This window comes from Arachis stenosperma, chromosome 5 (assembly GCF_014773155.1).
Source record: "Arachis stenosperma cultivar V10309 chromosome 5, arast.V10309.gnm1.PFL2, whole genome shotgun sequence".
NCBI lineage: Eukaryota > Viridiplantae > Streptophyta > Magnoliopsida > Fabales > Fabaceae > Arachis > Arachis stenosperma.
Genome location: NC_080381.1, coordinates 30024345 through 30045400, shown reverse-complemented (window position 1 = coordinate 30045400; position 21056 = coordinate 30024345). Strand labels below are relative to the sequence as shown.

General features: G+C 34.0%; 1 protein-coding gene across 1 annotated transcript; it reads left to right on the top strand.

Annotated features, from left to right (window-relative positions):
* Nucleotides 1-12716: 12716 nt before the first annotated feature.
* Nucleotides 12717-14446, top strand: LOC130980645 (uncharacterized). The gene is made up of 5 exons (XM_057904303.1): nt 12717-12896; nt 12980-13092; nt 13265-13326; nt 13480-13618; nt 13756-14446. The coding sequence occupies exons 1-5, from the start codon at nt 12717-12719 to the stop codon at nt 14444-14446; spliced, it is 1185 nt and encodes a 394-aa protein (XP_057760286.1).
* The last annotated feature ends 6610 nt before the right edge of the window (nt 14447-21056 follow it).

Here is a 21056-nt window from a genome sequence, read left to right as displayed (position 1 = left end):
TGATGTATGAGAAATATGCATGTTTGTATATGCTTGATGATGGTTATGGTTGATTGTGGGTTGAACCATGTTGATGGTGAATATGATGTTGATTGTGTGCAATAATAATTTATTGGAATTGGTGTTGTTGAATTGGCATGAGGAATAGTATATGATATGTCAATATGTTTGAGTTTGAGCCACTTGGGTGAAGTGGGCTAAAATGATGAGATAGTGATTTTGTATATCGTGGTAATGTGTCAATGTGTGAGTTGAGGAGGCTTGCTGTTGAATTGATACATTTTGATTGATTTCAAAGAAAAGGGGATGAAATTGGCATGTTTTGATTGATTTTGAAAGAGTTGAAAACGGTTTGTTTTGAAAATGGCATATTGTGGTTTTGTATGAAAATATGGTTTTTGGGCATACTTTGACGGGACATAACTTGGACTACGGATCTTCGTTTGTACCAAATCTGTTTAGAAATGAATTGGATCCGGGATGTCCATACCGTTCGAAGAACGGGTGAAAAAGATTTAAAATGAGGAAGTTATGTCCGTTGGAAGATTGGGTAATCTGTGAAATTCTGCAGCTTTTACTTAGAAAATTTTTAGCAGAATGACCCCTTGCGCGTGGGGCGCACCTGGCGCTACGCGCCGATCTTCCGAGAAGTGCCATCCACGCGTACGCGTGATGTGCGCGGCGCGCTGATTGTGCTGCACCCAATGCCCAGCCATTTTACAGAGAGTTATGCCAGAACTGTGCGGTGTTGTGCCTGGGGCACGAGAACACCCGCGCGTACGCGTGGTTGGCGCGTGCGCGTCGATTGGCAAAGTTGTAATCCACGCTTAGCGTGCATGACGCTTGCGCGTCGATGAGTTTTTGAGGCCATCCACGCGTGCGCGTGGTGCGCGTATGCGTGGCCCTGTTTTCATCCTAAAGTTGATTTTTGAGTTTTAAAAGCCAAATCTCATACTTTTAAGCCTCCGATCTCACCAATTATGTCTTAAATCATATGACATGCCTAGCTATTAGAAAGGGGCTAGTGATGAGGTAACTTGCGAGTGAAGCAAGGGAAATATGAATGATCAATGAGGATCAAGATGATTATGTGAGATGCGGAGGATGGTGGTGGAAGTGCTTGTTATGCCATGGGCCGAAAGGCTGTAATTGTTAATGAAATGGCTGGTTATGGATTTAACCGTGAGCCGAATAGCTGTGTATGCTATGAATATTGGCTGGTTCTGGACTGAACCGTGAGCCGGATGGCTGATATGGATGTTGATCCATGGATGAGGATTCATGCATGTTATGCTGATTATTGATAATGTGATTTGCACTTCCACTATCGGAGATACGAGTTTCCCTGGTAGTAGCATTGGCTAGCCACCACGTGCTCCAGGTTGAGACTTGATACTCTGGTGACCCTATGTCGTAAGTGTGGCCGGGCACTGTGAAAGACCCGATGAGCTCGCCCCCGAAATTCACCAGTGAGGGTGATGGATATGGATCATGTTTATGATCAAGTTTATAACGGTATAACTCGAGTTGGGGATGCCGACAGAGGGACAGTCCAATGGTTAGCGACCAGGACTTGTCGGGTTGGCTCTATAACCGACAAGATGATATCATCAGCCACTAGGGACAGGCATTCATCATATGCATACTATGTGAATTGTTTGAGATTGCCCATTGACTGCATATTACTTGCTAATTGTCTAATGTCTTAACTGCTCCTATTTGTATATTCTTTGTCTGATATAACTGTGTTTGTTACATATACTCCTGCTGGTGGTTGGGAGGTGAGAAGGAATTGGAAAGGGAAGTAATAGTTAGACTGAAGAATCTTTAGTCAGATGCCCTTATATGGTTTAGCTTGTTTATAAGCTTTGATATTACTGGAGGAAGTTCTAGGATTGCCTTTGGCTTTCCTCTATTATTATGTATTATATGTGGAAGCTGTTACCATGCTGGGACCTCTGGTTCTCACCCATGCGGATTTTGTGGTTTTCAGATGCAGGACGTGAGGTTTCCCGCTGAGGCATGTTGGAGACTTCTAGATTTGCGAAGATCCTTTGTTCTCGGGGCTATGTTTTGGTTTATATGTTTTGTTTAGATACTTTTATCTCCTTAAATAATACAAACTGTGATGACTCCTCTTATGGGAGATTTTGGAGAATAGTTTATGTATTTGTGTCCCTTTGGGTTTCCTTTGGGGTTTTCATTATTTTATCATATGTATATATTACTATGCTCGACCGGTTTATCTTCGCAGCTGGATCTGAGTCTGATATTCCTGTTTTTGACACTCCTTTTGTATATATAATCTCGCGTTGGTTTATCCTTGTTCGTTACGTTATCGATCGGAGTGCTTTGAGTTGCGGTTTTTTTTTGTTTACCCCTTTTTCTACAAAGGCTCCTAGTTATAATCAATCATTCATACTACTATACGTACTAAATTTTTATTTTAGAGGTCGTAATACCTTGCCATCTCTGAATTATGACTTAAGCATAAGTCTCTGTATGGTAGGGTGTTACAACTATAATTGTTACCGAATACAAAAATCTCTCAACCCTTTATGGCCTTAAAGACAGTGGATAGCTTAGTGTCTCTTTTTCTACAAAGGCTCCTAGTTATAATCAATCATTCATACTACTATACGTACTAAATTTTTATTTTAGAGGTCGTAATACCTTGCCATCTCTGAATTATGACTTAAGCATAAGTCTCTGTATGGTAGGGTGTTACAACTATAATTGTTACCGAATACAAAAATCTCTCAACCCTTTATGGCCTTAAAGACAGTGGATAGCTTAGTGTCTTTTTTGTTGGGGGAGACAAATTCCTGATCATTGAGGCAAAGGACTATAATATGTGTACGAAGGTTCCCTGTTTCCTACCTCTGAAGCTGCCAGTCGACATCATGCCTACTGTCATTGTTGATGAAGTCATACAAATATTCGACCACACTCCACACGGCAGCTCACTCGCACAAGAAACTCCATCACCATCATTTGGAAGATCTCCTATCAAAACTCCTAACATATCGGCGTCAGTTTCACATGCAGAACATTTTCCTCAGGGCTATGAAGTTGATGCTGACCCCAAACGCCAGCCCCTGAGGTCGATAGTATCTACCATGGCTGGTGACATATGCCTGCAGCTCAACTTTTGTCCCAACCCATCAGCCGCGCAGTTAACATTTCATGATGTGTCAGATTTTACAAGAGAAGCTCTTTCCATGTGTGGCGTTGATGCCTATTCTGATGTGGCTATTCCACCCGTTGAGGCCCTATTTGAACCTTTAACCAATGAAGGAATAGAGAACTCAAACACCAACATAGCAGTGGTTAATGAAGAAGACAACCCACCTCCTCCAAAACCTATTCAAAATATCCAGCTGCAGAATCGAGCGCCAACACCAGAGCTGATTACAGTTATCAGGATAATTTCGGGATACCAAGCTTCTCATTACTCAATGGCAATATAATATATATATATATATATATATATATATATATATATATATTATATTTCTTTTACTTTTATACATTATTCGGTATTTTTTTATGAATGTAACTCATGGTGGAACCAAATCTTTTTTGCTGCTTCTACCAGCTACATTTGCTTCTCAAGCATTTCCATCAAGGTTGGATTTTATTTATGTTAGGGACATGCGTAAACCACCTGTCTTAATGAAGCTTAGATGGAGGAGTACAAGGTCATCAGAGGCATTTCTCACTAGGGGCTGGCACAGATTCTCTATTACCCACGGGTTAAAGGGAGGGAGCGTTGTGCGCTTTAGTGTATTCATCTATGATGAAACGCTTATGTTTTTCAGGTTTTACGCCTTTAGCGCGAGACTATTAGCACCAATGAAATATGTATTACTTGGTCTAGGTTAGGAAAATTATTAATAGTAACCTCCATGAGTGCTAATTATGTAGTGTAGCTTGAACAGTCTCTAATCCTTTGGTCCTTTTGCTTGCTTACAGTGTAATGAAGTTCTAATTGAAAAATATATGTTTATATTTATTGTATCCCACCAGATAGATATATTGCATACCAAGGCAGCTGCGAGATATCATAAGCCTCATGGGTTTGTTTAGTTCAATCCAAATGCGTGCTTCCATACATTAATAAGTTATTCTTTTGAGGTCAGTCTAATGTTATTCCTATAATTAGGAATCAAATATTAATGCTCTACATTTCATCATATGTATTATTTTAAAAGAAAAGTCAAACATGAGACATCATCTATTGCATGATTGTTTAGTTCTTTTTTGCCTAGCCTATACCATGCATCTCGCTACAAGTAATATAGTTGGGCCCAGTTATTATATAACAATAAGGATAACTCTATGTAATTTTCCTACATGTAAATTAATTCATTGGGCCCAGTATATTGTGTTAAAGTAACTAACTAACTATAGCTTGCCAGTCCAAATAGAAGCAGAATGACCAAACTATAAAAAAGGAAAAAACTAATCAAAACCCTAAAGGTAACTATAAGCAAACAGAACCTCTTATTCAAACAGTGCTCTATGTCATGCTTGCAATTCCCTAGTCCGTTTCTTCATAAGTACAAAAATATCCGAACACAAGTTCAGATATCAAATGCAAACAAGAGTGGATCGAGGTCAATAGGAGTGACAATGACATCCATCTCGATTAATGCCTCAATGGGTGAGCACTGACTAGCGGCGGCGAAGATCTTCGCCATTATCGATGACAGCTGTCGACGACAACGTGCGGTCAGCGATGGAGATAAGGCCTTCTTGAATCATGTCTGCAATTGATTTCCAGATTTGGCAATAGAGACCCATGCTCCCTCAATCGTCACCGTTTTTTGTCACTTCCTTTGAATTTGGTTGCTCGGCTGCTGCTGTTGGACGTTTCAGGTTCGATTTCGTTAGTCACTAAGACTAATTGGATCATTCTCTCGTGGTCAGTATACTTACTTATCATATTTTTGTTGATTGAATTATTAGTGCCTCAATAATTTTATTTCGTTACTCCACACATAATAATCGCTGAAACAAACATCAATATTGTATTTTTCATGCCTCAGCTATCATCAGTTAATCGGTATATTAACAACTGCTTTTTTCATAAGGGTTATACCTATTCTTTTTAGTTGCCATTATTTTTCACAAGAAGTTAAATTTTAATTATGCATACAAGATAAAACAAGTTATTGATGCACATTGGAATAATTTTTCTGGCAATACATATGCACTCCTCTTCGACCCTGTACTCATACAAAAGGGCCGCAGAACATGTTCCTCAAAAGGTGCACATGGAACCACGCCAAGTTCTTTTTTTGGCCGAGACATTACATATTTTAGAAATTACCTGCTACTCTATCTTATATGCTTAACAATCTATGAAGCCTGGTCGTTATACCGCACTAGCCACAAAAGTCCAACAAATGATAATGGCTTTTCATAGCAATCATTGTCTTATTCCCTACATTGAATCATTGAGCATCCTCATCGGCTCGTCCCGTGAGAAGCTGACTACCCAATATAAATTCAACCATCCTCTAGCTTGCTCTACCATCCCAACCATATTCAGATACCTGTCGCTGTGCACTGGAATCCCATCAGAAAGTTTATCATCATGGCCACTTCAGTGACTCTGCTAAAGGATATTGCCTTTGACATGGAGAATCCAAGTTGTAAGATCAAGGTAAGGGTGATAAAGATCTTGTTTGTCAGACATTCTGAATAGAAATATCAAAAGCCTATGCTGGACATGGTGGTTATGGATCACTTAGTAAGCTTATATCATGGATTCACTTATTAACTTGGGAAATCAAAAACTATGTGCATACTTATTTTCTATCTGCTTTGCAATATGTTAATGTTAATTTGAAAAATAGACAATTATGTGCAGGGGGATCGCATACAAATCTCCATCAAAAACCCACACAGATGGCTGTTTGAAGATGACTTGGCCGAAGGCAACATATACACCATATCAAATTTTTCATTGTCTTCAAACGATCAGAAGTACAAGCCAACCAATCACGCACAGCAAATTTATTTCAAAAGGGATACTCAAATTAGGACCGTGCAAGATAATTCATTTTCCATGAACATGTTTCGGTTTGTTCCCAATGAGCTGATACTTAATCACACCAATGCTCAATCCCATTTTATTTGTATGGCATATTCACAACTTTATGTAGTTCGTTGTGGCTATTACTATCGCATTGACATCCCATTGGATTTTTTCATGCAAATGTCATCGGACTAATTACTGCCAAGGGTGACATTATCGAATTTAAAAGGAATGGAAAGACTTGCATTGACATAGTCATGGAGCTTCAAGACATGCAGTGAGTACAAAAACTTATACATGCTTTTCGTTTTAATGTTATGCCTTCTAAGTGCTCTCATATGAAACCATTTTGAAACAGGAGAAAAGGTAACATTTGATGCACTCTGTTGGAAGAATTCGCTACTAAGTTGGTGAAACATATGGATGAACAACCAACCACTGAGTATATATTCATCTTACAATTTGCAAAATTTAATCTATATAAAGGTTAATTACTTTGAAAACAAACTGTTGTTAATTACCACGACCGTCTTTACTCCGAATGTATTTTGATTGATATTGATTGTTTATTTGTCTTATACAATCCTTCAAATTTAACAGGCACAATGGGCATATCGAATATCAATTACAACTCAATGCTGCACATAATGCATACCTCAAAGAAGTGAAGAAATTCCGTCAAAGGTTTTGGTAGTTAGTTATTTGTTACATTGTTAAAGATTATGTAATGTACCTATATTCATGAAGGGCAAATAAATTTTGGGTGATGATATATTCTTCATGGAAATTGAAAGATATCATAATGCTACGTACAAGAAGTAAAAGAAGAAGGATAAAATGCTTCCTATGCAGAATAAAAGTTGTCACAATCATCCAAAGAGCCATGCACGTATTTTGTATGGACAACCAGTAAACTTTAATAACAATCCAACCCAGTCAAATCATGGCTATCAACTTTCAGCTGATCAACCGCCATTATCCAGTCCCTTGCCATTTGACCTTAATGTCCTGCCTCCTATGGAGGATGAACCTGATTCACTTTGCATTAGTCAGATGGAAATGCATGACCTAAATAAATGTAAAACCACTACTAACACGATGGGAACCTATCCAAATATCTTGGTTCCTCCAACGAAGTTCCAAGACTTCTTCACCATCCCAGCCAATTATCCTTATGTAGAAATACCTTCTCACCCTCCAACACATGACCAATTCAATCCACCAACCTTTATCAACCTCTTCCTACCGAAGAAACTGATGATCTGTCAAGCCACGTCATACGCTGCATCAGAATTGAAGACACCGCGTCACTGGCATTGGTAGGTGGCATTTCTAACCGAATATCCATTATCTTGATTATATTCAAATGAATACCCATCTGTCATTTTTTTCCGAGTTATTCTTTAATGTATTCCGGAGCTATATGCAGGTTTTGCCACCAAGTTTCGCATCAGGTGCATTTCCTTCGAGACTAGACCACGTTCGGATTGTCCACCGAAGTGGGATCCCATATAACATGGAAATTCGATGGACTTTTGACTACAAATTCTTCTAGGCGGTATTGACTAGGGGATGGAGAGGTTTTCTAACTAATAATCTGCTCAGGCCTGGAAGTATAGTGAGATTTGCAGTTTTATCCCTCGATGAAACAATCATGCATGCAGATGTCTTGAAGCTTTGAACATTACCACATCCAATAAATTTGGGCTGAAGTTTCTATTTTGGTATAAATTGCTATAAATCGCTATATGTTGAGTAGTGAGGATTAACTTTGTGAACATTACTGCAAGGGTCCAAAAGAATTGCTTATTGATTACTACAAAATGGATATGGATAATATGGAATTAGACATGGAATGAAATGATGGTTCACGAAGTTACTTTCATCGCCCTCAGCTATCATCATTTTAGTGGGTAAATGGGTGTAAATTTTTTTTGTTATTTAATCAGAATGTATTTGTGTCCTACATCTTAAGTCTAAATGATATTACTACTTTAAGTTCTTATTTTCCCATTAACTAACATCCACTCTTGAGTTTTATAAACCCATTATGCATGATCCTACACATTATATACATACTAACATATGTAGTTGAATTTAATATCATTAAGTTGGACTTTACTCATGCGAGGGATGCATATGATAATTGGATAAGAGTGCTAAGCACAACTTTTTACATTAAAACCACATGTTTTAACATTCTAGGCTGGCCATGAAGACATGATTGGGAGAAATTTATACATATTAGAATTCAAGAGAAAACATCACCGACGTGGAATTTTTTAGGATTTCTGAGTTTTCTCTAAAATAAAAAATAGACAGCATATGGTTTGAGTCAAAGAAAGTGGTTTCCTTTCACATCACTCTCAATCACTCTTTTTATTTTTCATCTTCCTTGGTGAACTCTTCAAGATGCCATCTTCTTCCTCTTTCTCCCCATTTGGACAGCTTGATCGTTGTAGTGGAAAGCAGTGTCTCAACCGGAGGAGGATATTCGACCAAGAGGCGCAAGATGAACGATGAGAGACTGGTTCTTTCGATTCTTAAGCACTCACCTTCTGTCATCACCACCATCCCCTACGGTGCTGTTGTTACCGACTTATCGGTGCTGCAATGGGCTTCTTCTTCGGTATGTTTGAACGAGATTACGAGCACCAGTGTGGCGAAGTAGTTTGGAAGGTTCCTCTCTGTCCCCCTTTCTCTCTCTCTCTCTCTCTCTCTCTCTCTCTCTCTCTCTCTCTCTTTCTATCTCTTGCTCTTTTTCTCTCACTTCCAAGCCCTAGCTCTTCAACCCCCTTTTTTTTTCGTTCATATTTCTCTTTAATATTCGCCAATTTCCTCCTTTATTGTTCTGAGATCACAAATCGTTATGATCCCCACCCACAGTACTAACCGTAGCTACTCGAATGCATCATCTAAGAGCATAATTATGGTGACGACGACGGTGGGATTCTGGGGACTCTGAACGAGTGACACTCTTTGGAACCTCAAGAACTTGGTTGATACATTCTCCTCTTCCTCCGAGATCTCAATCGGCGGCCCCTCATGTACGGATTTTCTCGATTCTGAATTTTTTTATCTTTTTTCGATTTAGGGTTTTCAACTGCGTTTTCTTTGGCCAGGATTTGCGCTATTTTATTTTATAAAAGTTAACTTATATCAAGGCTAATAATTGTCAGTTGCATCCTGATTCCATTGAATGAGTTTCGTTTCTTATGGGAGTTGCTAATTCATTTAGTTCTATTTTGTGTTTGAATCCTGTATTTTGTCAATTTTCTATTTCTTTAATAAGTTGATGTTGCGCTTTATAAACTGATAGAGTGATAGAATCATAAATGCTCTTTGCAAAACTCATCAAATTTTTTGTGGAAGGTTTTTCATTTAGCATATAGCTGTTGAGTGATGTTTGTTGTTTTATAATGCTTCAAGTATTTTTGTCTCTTTCATTTGATGAAGATCTTGGAATGTAATTGCAGTGATTTCGCACAGAAGAAGAATGGTGAGTTATATATGAAGTGCTCTTTCCTTTTTCATTTTTGTTAAACTTACTCTAACACTTTTGATTTTGTAAATATTTTTATAGAAATATGAATGAAGAATATGATATGATTATCATCATATTCTCCTATTGTTTTCTTTAATTTCAGCTTCCTCTTTGTAATTTTATTCAATTTCTTGAAATTTATCATGATTTGGTGATTCGGGATATGTATTTGGGAGCCATGCGTAGATGACTTTGTGGTTTCCACAATTTTATTCATTTATTGCTAAAAGCCTAGAATCATGTGATTTTGATATGAATACGGTTTATATGTTGAATTTCATTTATGAATAATGTAGTTCTTTCATATCATTTGTTCTATTATTTATCTGTTCAAAATCAGTTCTTTTATATATCCTATGTTTTTTCTTGATAATTGTGGTTGGATTGGGATTATTGTTATAAGGTTGTTGGTTTTGCTCATTGTCATATTGATATCATTAGTATATATGTATTGTGGTGTTTACGATATGAGCTTTTTAGTTAATTTAGTTTTTCATTTTATATTTATTGGTTAATTTTGAGTGGTAATTAGACAAATTGAGTGGTAATTAGACAAATTTAGTTATCTTTTTTTATTCTTAGTAATTTGGATCTAATAGTTGTAATAGGAGTTGTTTTTTTGTCAAAGTGCTCATCAAGTTATAGTTAATTCAATTTCCCATTTTATACTTCATTGGTCAGTTTTGAGTGGTAATTAAACAAATTCGGTGTTCTTTTTTTCTTAATAATTTGGATCTAATAGTTATGATGGGAGTTGGTTTTTGTCAAAGTGCTTATCAAATCATAGTTAATTCAGTTTCTCATTTTATAGTTCATTGGTCAGTCTTGAGTGGTAATTAGACAAATTTGTGTTCTTTTTTTATGTTCTTGGTAATTTGGATCTAATAGTTGTGATGAGATTTTGTTTTTGTTAAAGTGCTCATCAAATCATGGTCAATGAAGAAAGAATGTTAAGGAAGTGGAGATTTTTTTTATTGGACTATTGTAGTCAACTCTTAATATGTGTTTATCTTCTTTTTCAGGGTGGAATAAGTTTTCTTTTGTCTTTATAATTGTTTCTCAATCAATTCTAGGGAGGTGAGGTTGTATTTTTATTATTATATGCTTCAAATTGTTGAAAATATAATGTGAATTCCATTCTTCTGAAGTTATGATGAGATGTTAGTTTCAATGATGTTATTTATGATCTCATCTCATTCTTTTATACATAATTCTGATGTTAGTCAAAGTTGTTGCTTTCTCATTTTATTTTGTCAGTTTCGAAGTTATGATGGGATGTTAGTTTTTGAATTTTTCTTCAAAAACGAAAAATGGATTGGATGCGGTTAGGTGGGGAAGTGATTCTCTTCCCTGTTTTTCAGTGTACTCTCACATGAAAAATCAGATTTCGATGGTTTGGTGGGAGAAATGACATCATCTTCTATAACAAATAGTACTATCTTCTATTATTCTGTCAAAAAAGTTATTTGGTCAATGAGAGTAGGTATCGTTACTTGTGACTAACTCCCCTTTGTCATTTTTCCCTTATTATTACTCTATGGTATAAAAAATGTGAAAAAAGAAGAATATGAAGATTTGTGTGATTGTCAAGTAAAGAAAAGATGAATGAAGAGGAAGACAGAGATCTGGTGTGTCCGGGTGCAACACCATCAGAGCACTTCTAATAGCATGAGTTTTTCTAACTTCTTGCTGCTCCCATTCAGGTAAATATTTTTAAGCATTTTTCTATGCTCGAGGTTATTGCCGAAATCATTGTCTTGGATCTTAATTATTTAGAATTAGTTTGCTTTTATTAGTTTTGCTATCTATGGTGGAACAATTCTTAATTGCTTAAATTGAAGAATGTCGATTTGTTTTTCATAATGGTTATGCTGCACTAGCTCATTATTGTTAGGCTTGCAGTTTTACTGTTTTGCTTTATGAATCACAATATGTTTTGGAGTCATGCACTCATGCTTAGGTGGTAGATATCCATAGATCTACTAAGGATGGAGACATACCAATTTGAATATATATATATATATATATATATATATATATATATATATATATATATATATATATATATATATATATATATATATACACACTTGATAGATCATCTTTGTTTGCTCTCTCTCTCTCTCTCTCCCAAACCCTACCTTTTCAACCCCATTTTCCACCTTTTGGATCGTGTTTCTCTTCAATCTTTGCCAATTTCTTCCTTCCATTATCATGCCTTATATGCTTATTTTCTTAATTTATTATTTATTGGTGTGGATATAAATTAAATTTTATTTTTTCTTTTTTAATCTAATTTCAATATATGCTCTTTTAGTCCTTTCAAAAATATGAATGTTGCATTTATTTTAATTCAATGTTGCATTTACTTGGTTTTGTTTTCAATTCTCAATATATAGGAAAAGGATATAGTACAAAAATGAAGGAAGTTTTGTGAATTTTAATTCGAAAACATGTGTATTACTATTCTATGTCTCTATTTTTATTTGATGGAGAAAAAAATAAGTTGTTTCTTGAATTGATAGTGGAGGTTAATTCAAATTGTTTTGCATTGATTTTGAATTTGGCATTGGCGTGCATTATAATTGGAACTAAAATTTGAAGCTAAATATTTGTTCAGCCAGTGGTTTTGTCTTCTCATATATCTTTAGTTTTTGCCCATATTTTGCTCAATAAACCTGACCTCTATTTTTTAGGAACATTTAAAAGGAGTGTTGGTTTATGCAAGAGAAGAAACTACTCAACTTTCTTAGTTGTTGAAAGTATATATCTCTTTATTTCTCTCTGAAATCATGTTTCACTTAAGATGAAAATCTAACTTCTTATAATATGTTTCACTTTAGAGATAATGGATTCTAAAATTCTTTTTTGAGGGACAACCTATTTAATCTTACTCAATTTTTTTAACTATTTTATTTTTCTCCATAAAAGGGAATAAGGTTAATTTCTTACTATCTCTAAAAGTAAAGCCATGTAGACTGAAGGTCTTCCCTTCAATTGATTCCAATTGTGTGAAAAGATTTCCCAAGAAACCTAAAGATGTTATAAGAAGGGTGAAAAATAATATTATTATTTGGCATGTGTCTTTCTTTATCTGTTGAAAAAAATTTAGTTTTGATTATAAGGATGAGTGAGCTGATTATGATTATGCCCAAAGTTCATATGTTAGTGGTTGACATTTTTGACATCTCTATGGTTGTTTCTTTGTTTTTGTTTGTGATAGTAGTTCTGATAAAACGTCCGGATCAGGACTCTACTATTTATCAACTCGCTTTTCATGTTGGACTCAAAGGGCATTATAGTGGGGTATACTCATTATTTGGTAGAATAATATTTGTTGTTTTGAAAGCCAAATATTTTCTTGTGTTTACTTTGTTAAAAATGCACAGAGCAATGAAAAGAAGTATTTTATTCACAACCATTTGAAATTCACTGTCAAGTATCATAGAGATTTGCTAATTGAATCTGCTAGAATTGTGGGCTTTCAGGTGAAGCCATTCAGGTTAGTATTTTTGTGATTTCTCTACACTATAGATGTATTTCATTTATTTTGTTATGATGTGTATACAATACTCATACTAAGTTTCTGAATATGAATGTTGAAATGTAGTATATGGAGATGAATGCATGCAATGCAATACATACACCTAATTAGTATATGTCATGCAATGTAGTATATGTCATGTGCTATCTGAAGATGTACTATACTCACAAAGGAAATGCATGCAATGCGAAGGTTAGACCAAATGCATATCTATTGCCTCTTCTAAAATCATGAAGCATGCATCTACTAAGGATAATTATTCTGGTTAGTAACCCCACTAATTCTCATGTGCATACATACACCTATCTGAGGAACAAATAATGAATATGACATTAACAAATATAGAGAAGAAACTTCAGGCCAATGGTCGCTCTCTCAAAGAGTATGATCAGATGCCTCTACCAACTCTGGATGTTATCGATGGATTAGATGACAGAATGTTGATGGACGAGCTTAACTTTGACTTATCATCTCTAAAGGACGAGTTGTCATCAAACTTACAAAGCATGAATGAAGCTCAAAGAAAGGCATTTCATATCATAAATAATGCTGTTAACAAGCACGAAGGTGGTTTTTTCTTTGTCTATGGTATGGTGGGACCGGTAAGACATATCTATACAGGACCCTTTCAGCTGCAATTCGTAGTGAAGGTCATATTGTGCTCAATGTTACATCAAGTGGCATTGCCTCTCTACTCCTTCCAAATGGGCGTACTGCGCATTTCAGGTTTAAGATACCCTTGGATATAAATGAGGACTCAATATGTTGCATTAAACAAGGAAGTTTATTGGCAAGGTTGGTCTTCAAGGCTAAACTGATCATTTGGGATGAGGCACCAATGTTGAACAAACTTTGTTATGAATCACTGGATAAGTGCTTGCACGACATACTTAGGTTCGAGTCTTACTACAATGCAGATTTGCCTTTCACGGGGAAGGTTGTCGTCCTAGGCGGAGACTTTAGACAGATACTACCTGTCATTCCAATAGGACCACGTCAAGAAATTGTGCATGCTTCAATAAACTCTTCATATTTGTGGCGCTTCTGCCAGGTCCTTACACTAACGGAAAACATGCGACTAACAATGGGAACGAATGTATCTGAGGTAAGTATGATCAAAGAATTTGCTAACTGGCTACTGAAAATTGGTGATGGGTTGGTAGGGGACTCAACAGAAGGCGAATCAGAGGTGGAGATTCCAAAAGAAATGTTAATACGTGATAGTGCAGATGCATTTTGTGAATTGATGATATTTGTCTATCCAAAATTGTTGAGCAACATTAACCGCATGGGATACTTTAAGGAAAGATAAATTCTTGCTCCCACGTTGAAAGTGGTTAACGAGGTCAATGCATACATAATGCAACAACTAAGTGGTGAAGAAAAAACTTATCTTAGCTCTAATACATTGTGCATTGAGGAAGGGATCATGGAATCCGAGTTAGAAATGCTAACCCCAGATGTCCTAAATGCCATTAATTGCTCCGGATTGCCTCCACACCAACTAACATTGAAAGAAGGTGTGCCTATTATGCTTTTGCAAAACATTGATCAATCAAGTGGGTTATGTAATGGAATAAGGCTACAGGTAAGAAGGCTGGGCATTCACGTAATTAAATGTATGACATTGATTGGAGACAAAAATGGGCAGGTGGTATTAATTCCATGCATGAACATGATACATAACAACCAGACTCTTCCATTCAGGTTTCAGTGGAGACAGTTTCCCATTATTGTTTCATTCGCTATGAGTATTAATAAGTCACAAGGACAAACGTTAAGCACAGTTGGGTTGTACCTGCCTAGACCTGTTTTCACTCATGGGCAATTGTACGTTACTTTCCACGAGTAAAATCTAAGTAAGGACTGAGAGTTTTGATTCAGAATCATTCATTTGTACTTCCCAATACAACGATAAATGTCGTATATAAAGAAGTTTTTCGTAACTTAGCCTGAAATAATCATAATGTTTTTTACAATTTCTCATCCATGAATTATGAATTCAATAAATACGGTGCAATCTATTATTAATGCTAGATCAAATACTAACATGTCTTACCCGTGCAAGGCATAAGAGACTGCACTAGTATGTGTAATTATGCAGGTGTATATGGTGGTGGTGTTGCATGCATACACCACGTGTCTTAATTTTTTTTCCTTGAAAATATTAGTTAATTTTAATATTTTTATTTTGTTTGCTTCAAAATGTATTAGTTTCACATTTACTTCTAGTCACTTGAGAGAGTTTCAATAATAATAATAATAATAATAATAATAATAATAATCATTATTATTATTATTATTATTATTATTATTATTATTATTATTATTATTATTCATGTTTAAAGATGTTTTTATTTGCAATTGAGTTTTATTTTGTTATAATAAGTGTTATAAAAGAAAAAAAAGATATTATTTTTGTCTCTGAATTAGGGGTGGCGATATGTACCCTACCCGCGAGTACCCAATCCAATCCCACCGATCGGGTAGGGTTGCCAACCCGATCCGCAGCAGGTAGGGATCTCGTGCGAGTCGGGTAGGGTGCGGGTTGAGCCTCAACCCTACCCGACTAACCCGCACATTCTATATATGTTTATGTTATATACTTATATAAAAATATGTTTTAAGTGGATGTTGAATCAAAGACCTCTCACTAAATGCAAAAGATCCTTAACCACTAAAAGAAAATCATTAATTGATAATTTAATACTTTCTTTTACATAAAAATCAGTTCTATTTTATATTATCATCAAGTTATATAATAATGTTGTATATTTTTTGTAACCCGTGGGTAGGGTCGGATATCTGCGGGTTAAGAGCGGGTAGGGTTAGGTTGGGATATTCTCAACCCGCAGATAGGATAGGATTGAGTTTATATAAAAATCTCAATCCACGAGTAGGGTTAGGGTTGGATCCAAACCTTACCCTACCCTACCCATTGCCGCCCCTACTCTAAATGTACATTACGAATAGAAAAAGTACAAAAGTTCACTTATTTTCAAATCATAGGAAAGATATGTATATTGTATGTGCCATTTATTATTTGTTTTCTCTTTACTCTTTAGACTTTGCTTGCTTTTGGTAATAAGTGTTGTTTGAATGTAACAATATAAAAAATAAAAAAGCGTATTGGAACTATGCTTTTGAATATTGATTCTTGTTTAAGCAAAGTTTATTCTTAGTAAAATCTATGGTATAAATGACAAAAGACATCTATATATGTAGAAATAACGTGTTTTAGTTTTATGAATAATATTTAGTATCTATAATTTGTACTGTCTTTTATACTGTACAGTAAGAATATTATAATTTTTAAAATTTGTTTGTTTAAATGTAACATTAGTTATATTATTAAAATTTTAATGACATTCGTATTTTGGTATACATAAGGCTAAATAAAATCATTCAGTTGAGGCGTTGGGCCTATTAAATTCTCCCTTGATATCTTTTTTAAATAATAGAATATTTTATTCGGCTCAATGCTAAATTCCTAATTCTATTACTATACAAATATATATTTATTAATTTGATGTGTAATTAAGATATATGATTTATATAATTAGAACTTTAAGTTTTACAAAATATATATAGTTTGTAAATATCCTTTTATTTTACTTTTACACGGAAAAAATTAATTTTATTTAAGGTTAAAATATATTTGGTAATTTAATCAATATTTATATATTAATTAATATTTATATATTATTATTGTACAATTTTATTAGTATTCACTTCTAAAGAATTCAGAATATATTACTTTAGAATAAATCTCAAATTTAAAATGTGATAAAGTATTTAATTATTAAACATATATTTTAAAATAGGTCTATTGATACAGAACAAAATTCAAAATAAGCAAAAGACAAGAATTGAAATAGAATAAAAAGATATATTAAAATTAAAATAGAAAACAAAGGATAGATTGAAATTGAATACAAATAGAATCACTTGACTTAATTTTAATTTAATTTCTTAATACAACAAGAAAGAGACTCACTCAACCTAACTTGTCCATACTATACTTTGAGAATTGAATCGAAGGGACACACTCAACCTTCTGTCCAATTTTCTGATGCAACAACAGAAACTTACTCAACCTCACTTGTCTACACCATGGTTTCATCATGAAACCAAAATAGATTTTTTCACACCTCTAATCACTCAATATGACAATTACAATAGTTTATGATATATTTATAACATTTTTTTAGGTTAAAATAAAAATAACATAAACCTGTAAATATAAAACCCAATCTAGTAATTAATTAAACAAAATCAAAATACATCAAATTAAATTGAACATTCTAAAAATATAAACTAATAACTTTTGAATAATATTTGAACTCTTTATATCACGAATATTTGAAGCACGTATTACTTAATTAATATCTGATTTTAATATAATTTTTTATGATTAGAAAAATAAAATTTTTTATCTTTAAAATTTAACAACTTTATGACCATTTTATATTTCTTAAAAGGAGTCATGACATTATAAAATTTACTTTTATAATAAAAAAATAATTATTCAATAAGTAAATTTAAAATAATATGTTGCATGGTTTTATTAAAAGAGAGAAAGCTATGCTTAGGCAGATTTATTAGCCCAATTGAATGCATTGTTCATTTTTTTATTAAAGATAGGGAGATTTGAATTCACGATTTCTTAGATGAGTATGAAAAGATTATACCATTTGAACTATAACTCATTGGTTGCATTTTTTAATTTTTTATTCAGCCTATTATGTAATAAAAAAATTGAATATCACTAAAATTTAACAATATAATCTATTAATATATAATAAGAATGTAGTTGTGATATTTACTTGATAAGTGTTAAGTCTCATACAACGACAAGTGTATAGGCTAAATGTTTAACAAATGGTAAAGCAATAAAAATAAAAATTAATAAAATAATGAAAATTAAAAGTTCTATATCATAGAAGAGTATTGGGCGGGAATTAAATGAAGTTCAAATTCAAAACCATTTTCTTTCAGGCTTCTAGGTTCCAGCTCTCATCTTCATATATATGTTTGTTTCTTCACCTTTTTTATTAAAAAATAAAAAATTTTTAAAATGAGAAGAGATTATCAGAGACACAAATACAATTTTTGGTATGGAGGAGTATGTGGCGTTGGCAGAATAAAGACTTCCTCCGACGACGGAGAAGGATCAAGGGTGAGAGAAAGAAAGATAGAACGAAGCAGAGAAGAAAACACGATGGAGGGAGAAGGAGAAGAGGGTGCCAACGAACCCGCGTCCACTGCATAAACCACGTCACAACCGCTCCTTCGTAGCCGGGCAGCAAGTCCTGCAAATGTGATCATTACGACGTTGTTGTGCGTAGGGGATTTGGACCTTGAGGTTGACGAGAGTGGTTTTGGTTCAACCAGGAATAAGGTACTTAAAATCCTTCATGTTCCCTTCCTATCTTTTTCTTTTTGGTTTCCTGAAATTTTTGTTTGTGCTGCAAACAGTTTGCAACTTCTCCAATTGTAATTTAGATTATAAGTGTGTAATGAATTTTTGTACAATTTTTTGTCTCTCCAGCAAAAAGAAAAAGCAGGAAGAAGAATGAATTTGTGTGGTATGAACCCCTTCTGTAGGGTTGAAGCTTGAGATAAGGATCTCTCTTATTTGCCTGAGTTCTTTTTATTGTCTCTAATTTGGTTCAATATTTAGTATTATGTAGTGTTGTCTTAAAATCCTAAATTGTGTAGTTGTGTTATCTTAAAATCCTAAGTTGTGTAGTTGTGTTATCTTTAATCTTTGTTGGATCCTTAATTGCACCTTTTTTTTTGGTATAAATCTTTTTTATTAACAGGTTAAACACAATGCGCATTTTTAGTTTTGATAAATTTACTCATAGTAGTTACTTTCCTTTTTTTGTGCTAATATTTATGTGAAGTTGTACAAAGAAGCTTTTAATCATGAACAGATAATGAACCTAAGGTAAAGTGTTATTAGAACACTATAATCAGTTGTTATAATTTGGAGATGGTTGATAAGGAGAAGTATGTTCTTTTATTTGATAATTTTAACATTAACTGTTTTGAGAAATTAAGTAGGCACCTGTCAATTGCATCAAATGCCGGAGCTGAGGATGCTGTAGTTGTTGAAAACTATTGGAACAAGACAATCCTGATCTAGAAAAACTATTGGAATAAATTCATTAGAGTTTCAATGGAGTTATTATAAGAGTTAACATGATCAATTTTTTTTCATTATCATTGTCTCACTTTTTTTATTTTTGGGGGTTAAATTGAGATATTATAAGTCAAATTTAAACCATTATATCTGTTGATATTTGCCATTAAATATAATGACTGACTATTGGTTTTTGTGTTTTGTTGCTCATCAGTCATAATTTGATCTTTGCCATTAAAAAATATTTATATTAATCATAGCAAAATTTTGTTGCCGAACATTAGCTTATAAGGGTTGTTTGCTTCATAATAAAGTTAAAATTATCATTTTTTATAGATCAGTGGCCTCAGTTTCTGAAAGAAGTCATTTTTGTTTTTACTCCATTGTTGTAATGTATAGTGTGTTGTGATGGAACTAATGGCAAAGTAACATACTCAAATATTTGCTGGAACTGAGAAAGTTGCTTGGGATAAGATGATAAAGAAGATTACTACATATCAAGACAGTGTCAAGCTTTAGAAGGAAGAATTTGAAAAAAAAAACAAATTTAGCTCTGATGAAGGATGAGGTTGAACTTTTAAAATTGAAAAAATAAAAAAACAAACTTAAAGATATTGTGCAACAGCTAAAAGGTATCACATTTCTTTGTCTTACTATTTCCTATGCTTCTATATATATTATGTGATGATATACTATGATATATATTGAGTATTTTTTATGATTTCTTACCTTTCGTAAATGGATCTAATTTTCCTTTTCTCCTTATGGCATGTTCACTGGCATAAAGAAAGAAAGAAAAAGTAGGGCGAGAAAAACCATAAAGAAATTGCTAAGACCGTACAGATTCAAGATTTTGATCAGATTCATCTTATATATGCTAGCATGTTAGAATCTATATTAAATATGATCTACTCATACCCAGCATTGGGTTAAGTAGGTATCACTAAAGAATACAGTTCATGAGTTGCGTTAGTTTTTTTTATTTTATTTTATTAGCTTAATATGTTTTTTTTTACATTCTATTGTTTGGCTTTTGAAAAATATAAAATGGTAATATAATTTTATGATTTGCTAATAGAATTTTATGATATTGTCTGGTCTTCCAAATTTGGCGTGAACAATAGAAAAAAGACGAATTGAATGCTGCAATGTGTAATTTCTCTATATTTCTATTGCCGCTTCTTGGATTTAATTTAATTTGAAGTTATTTATTCTATATTTGTGTTCTTCTTTTGCTGATTGCTTCAAGTATTTTTTTTTTGCTGTTTAGGATTTTAGACATATACAAATGAGTTACAGCTGAAAGTGTTGTTGTAAAGGGTGTGTTGGAGAATGATGATGAGGAGGACGACTTCCACAGCAGAACGGCGTTGTAGCCACTCCTTTGCTCGATGGCAGGTGTTGTGAAGGCGTCAAAGCAGTTTGGTACAACATCGTTGTACATCGGGGATCTGGACCCTGAGGTCGACGAGAGACACCTCTTCTATTTGTTCCACCAGGTAGGACAAGTGGTTTAGTTTTGTTTTTTCTTGCAACATCTATTTTTTTTCTTACAATAATCTCACATCATGCTTACTTTCATGGTTTGATTTAATCTTCTATTGCGTAATGATTTACTGTTAAAGATCAGCTCAGGTTCATTACCTTTTATTTGATTTAATCTCTATCACTATTCATCTTTTTAAATAACCAGGTTGAAATGCCATGGTGGGGACTTCTCTTTGTCATGATCTTAGCCTTTGAATTTACACTTCTAATTAGCATCATTACAGCC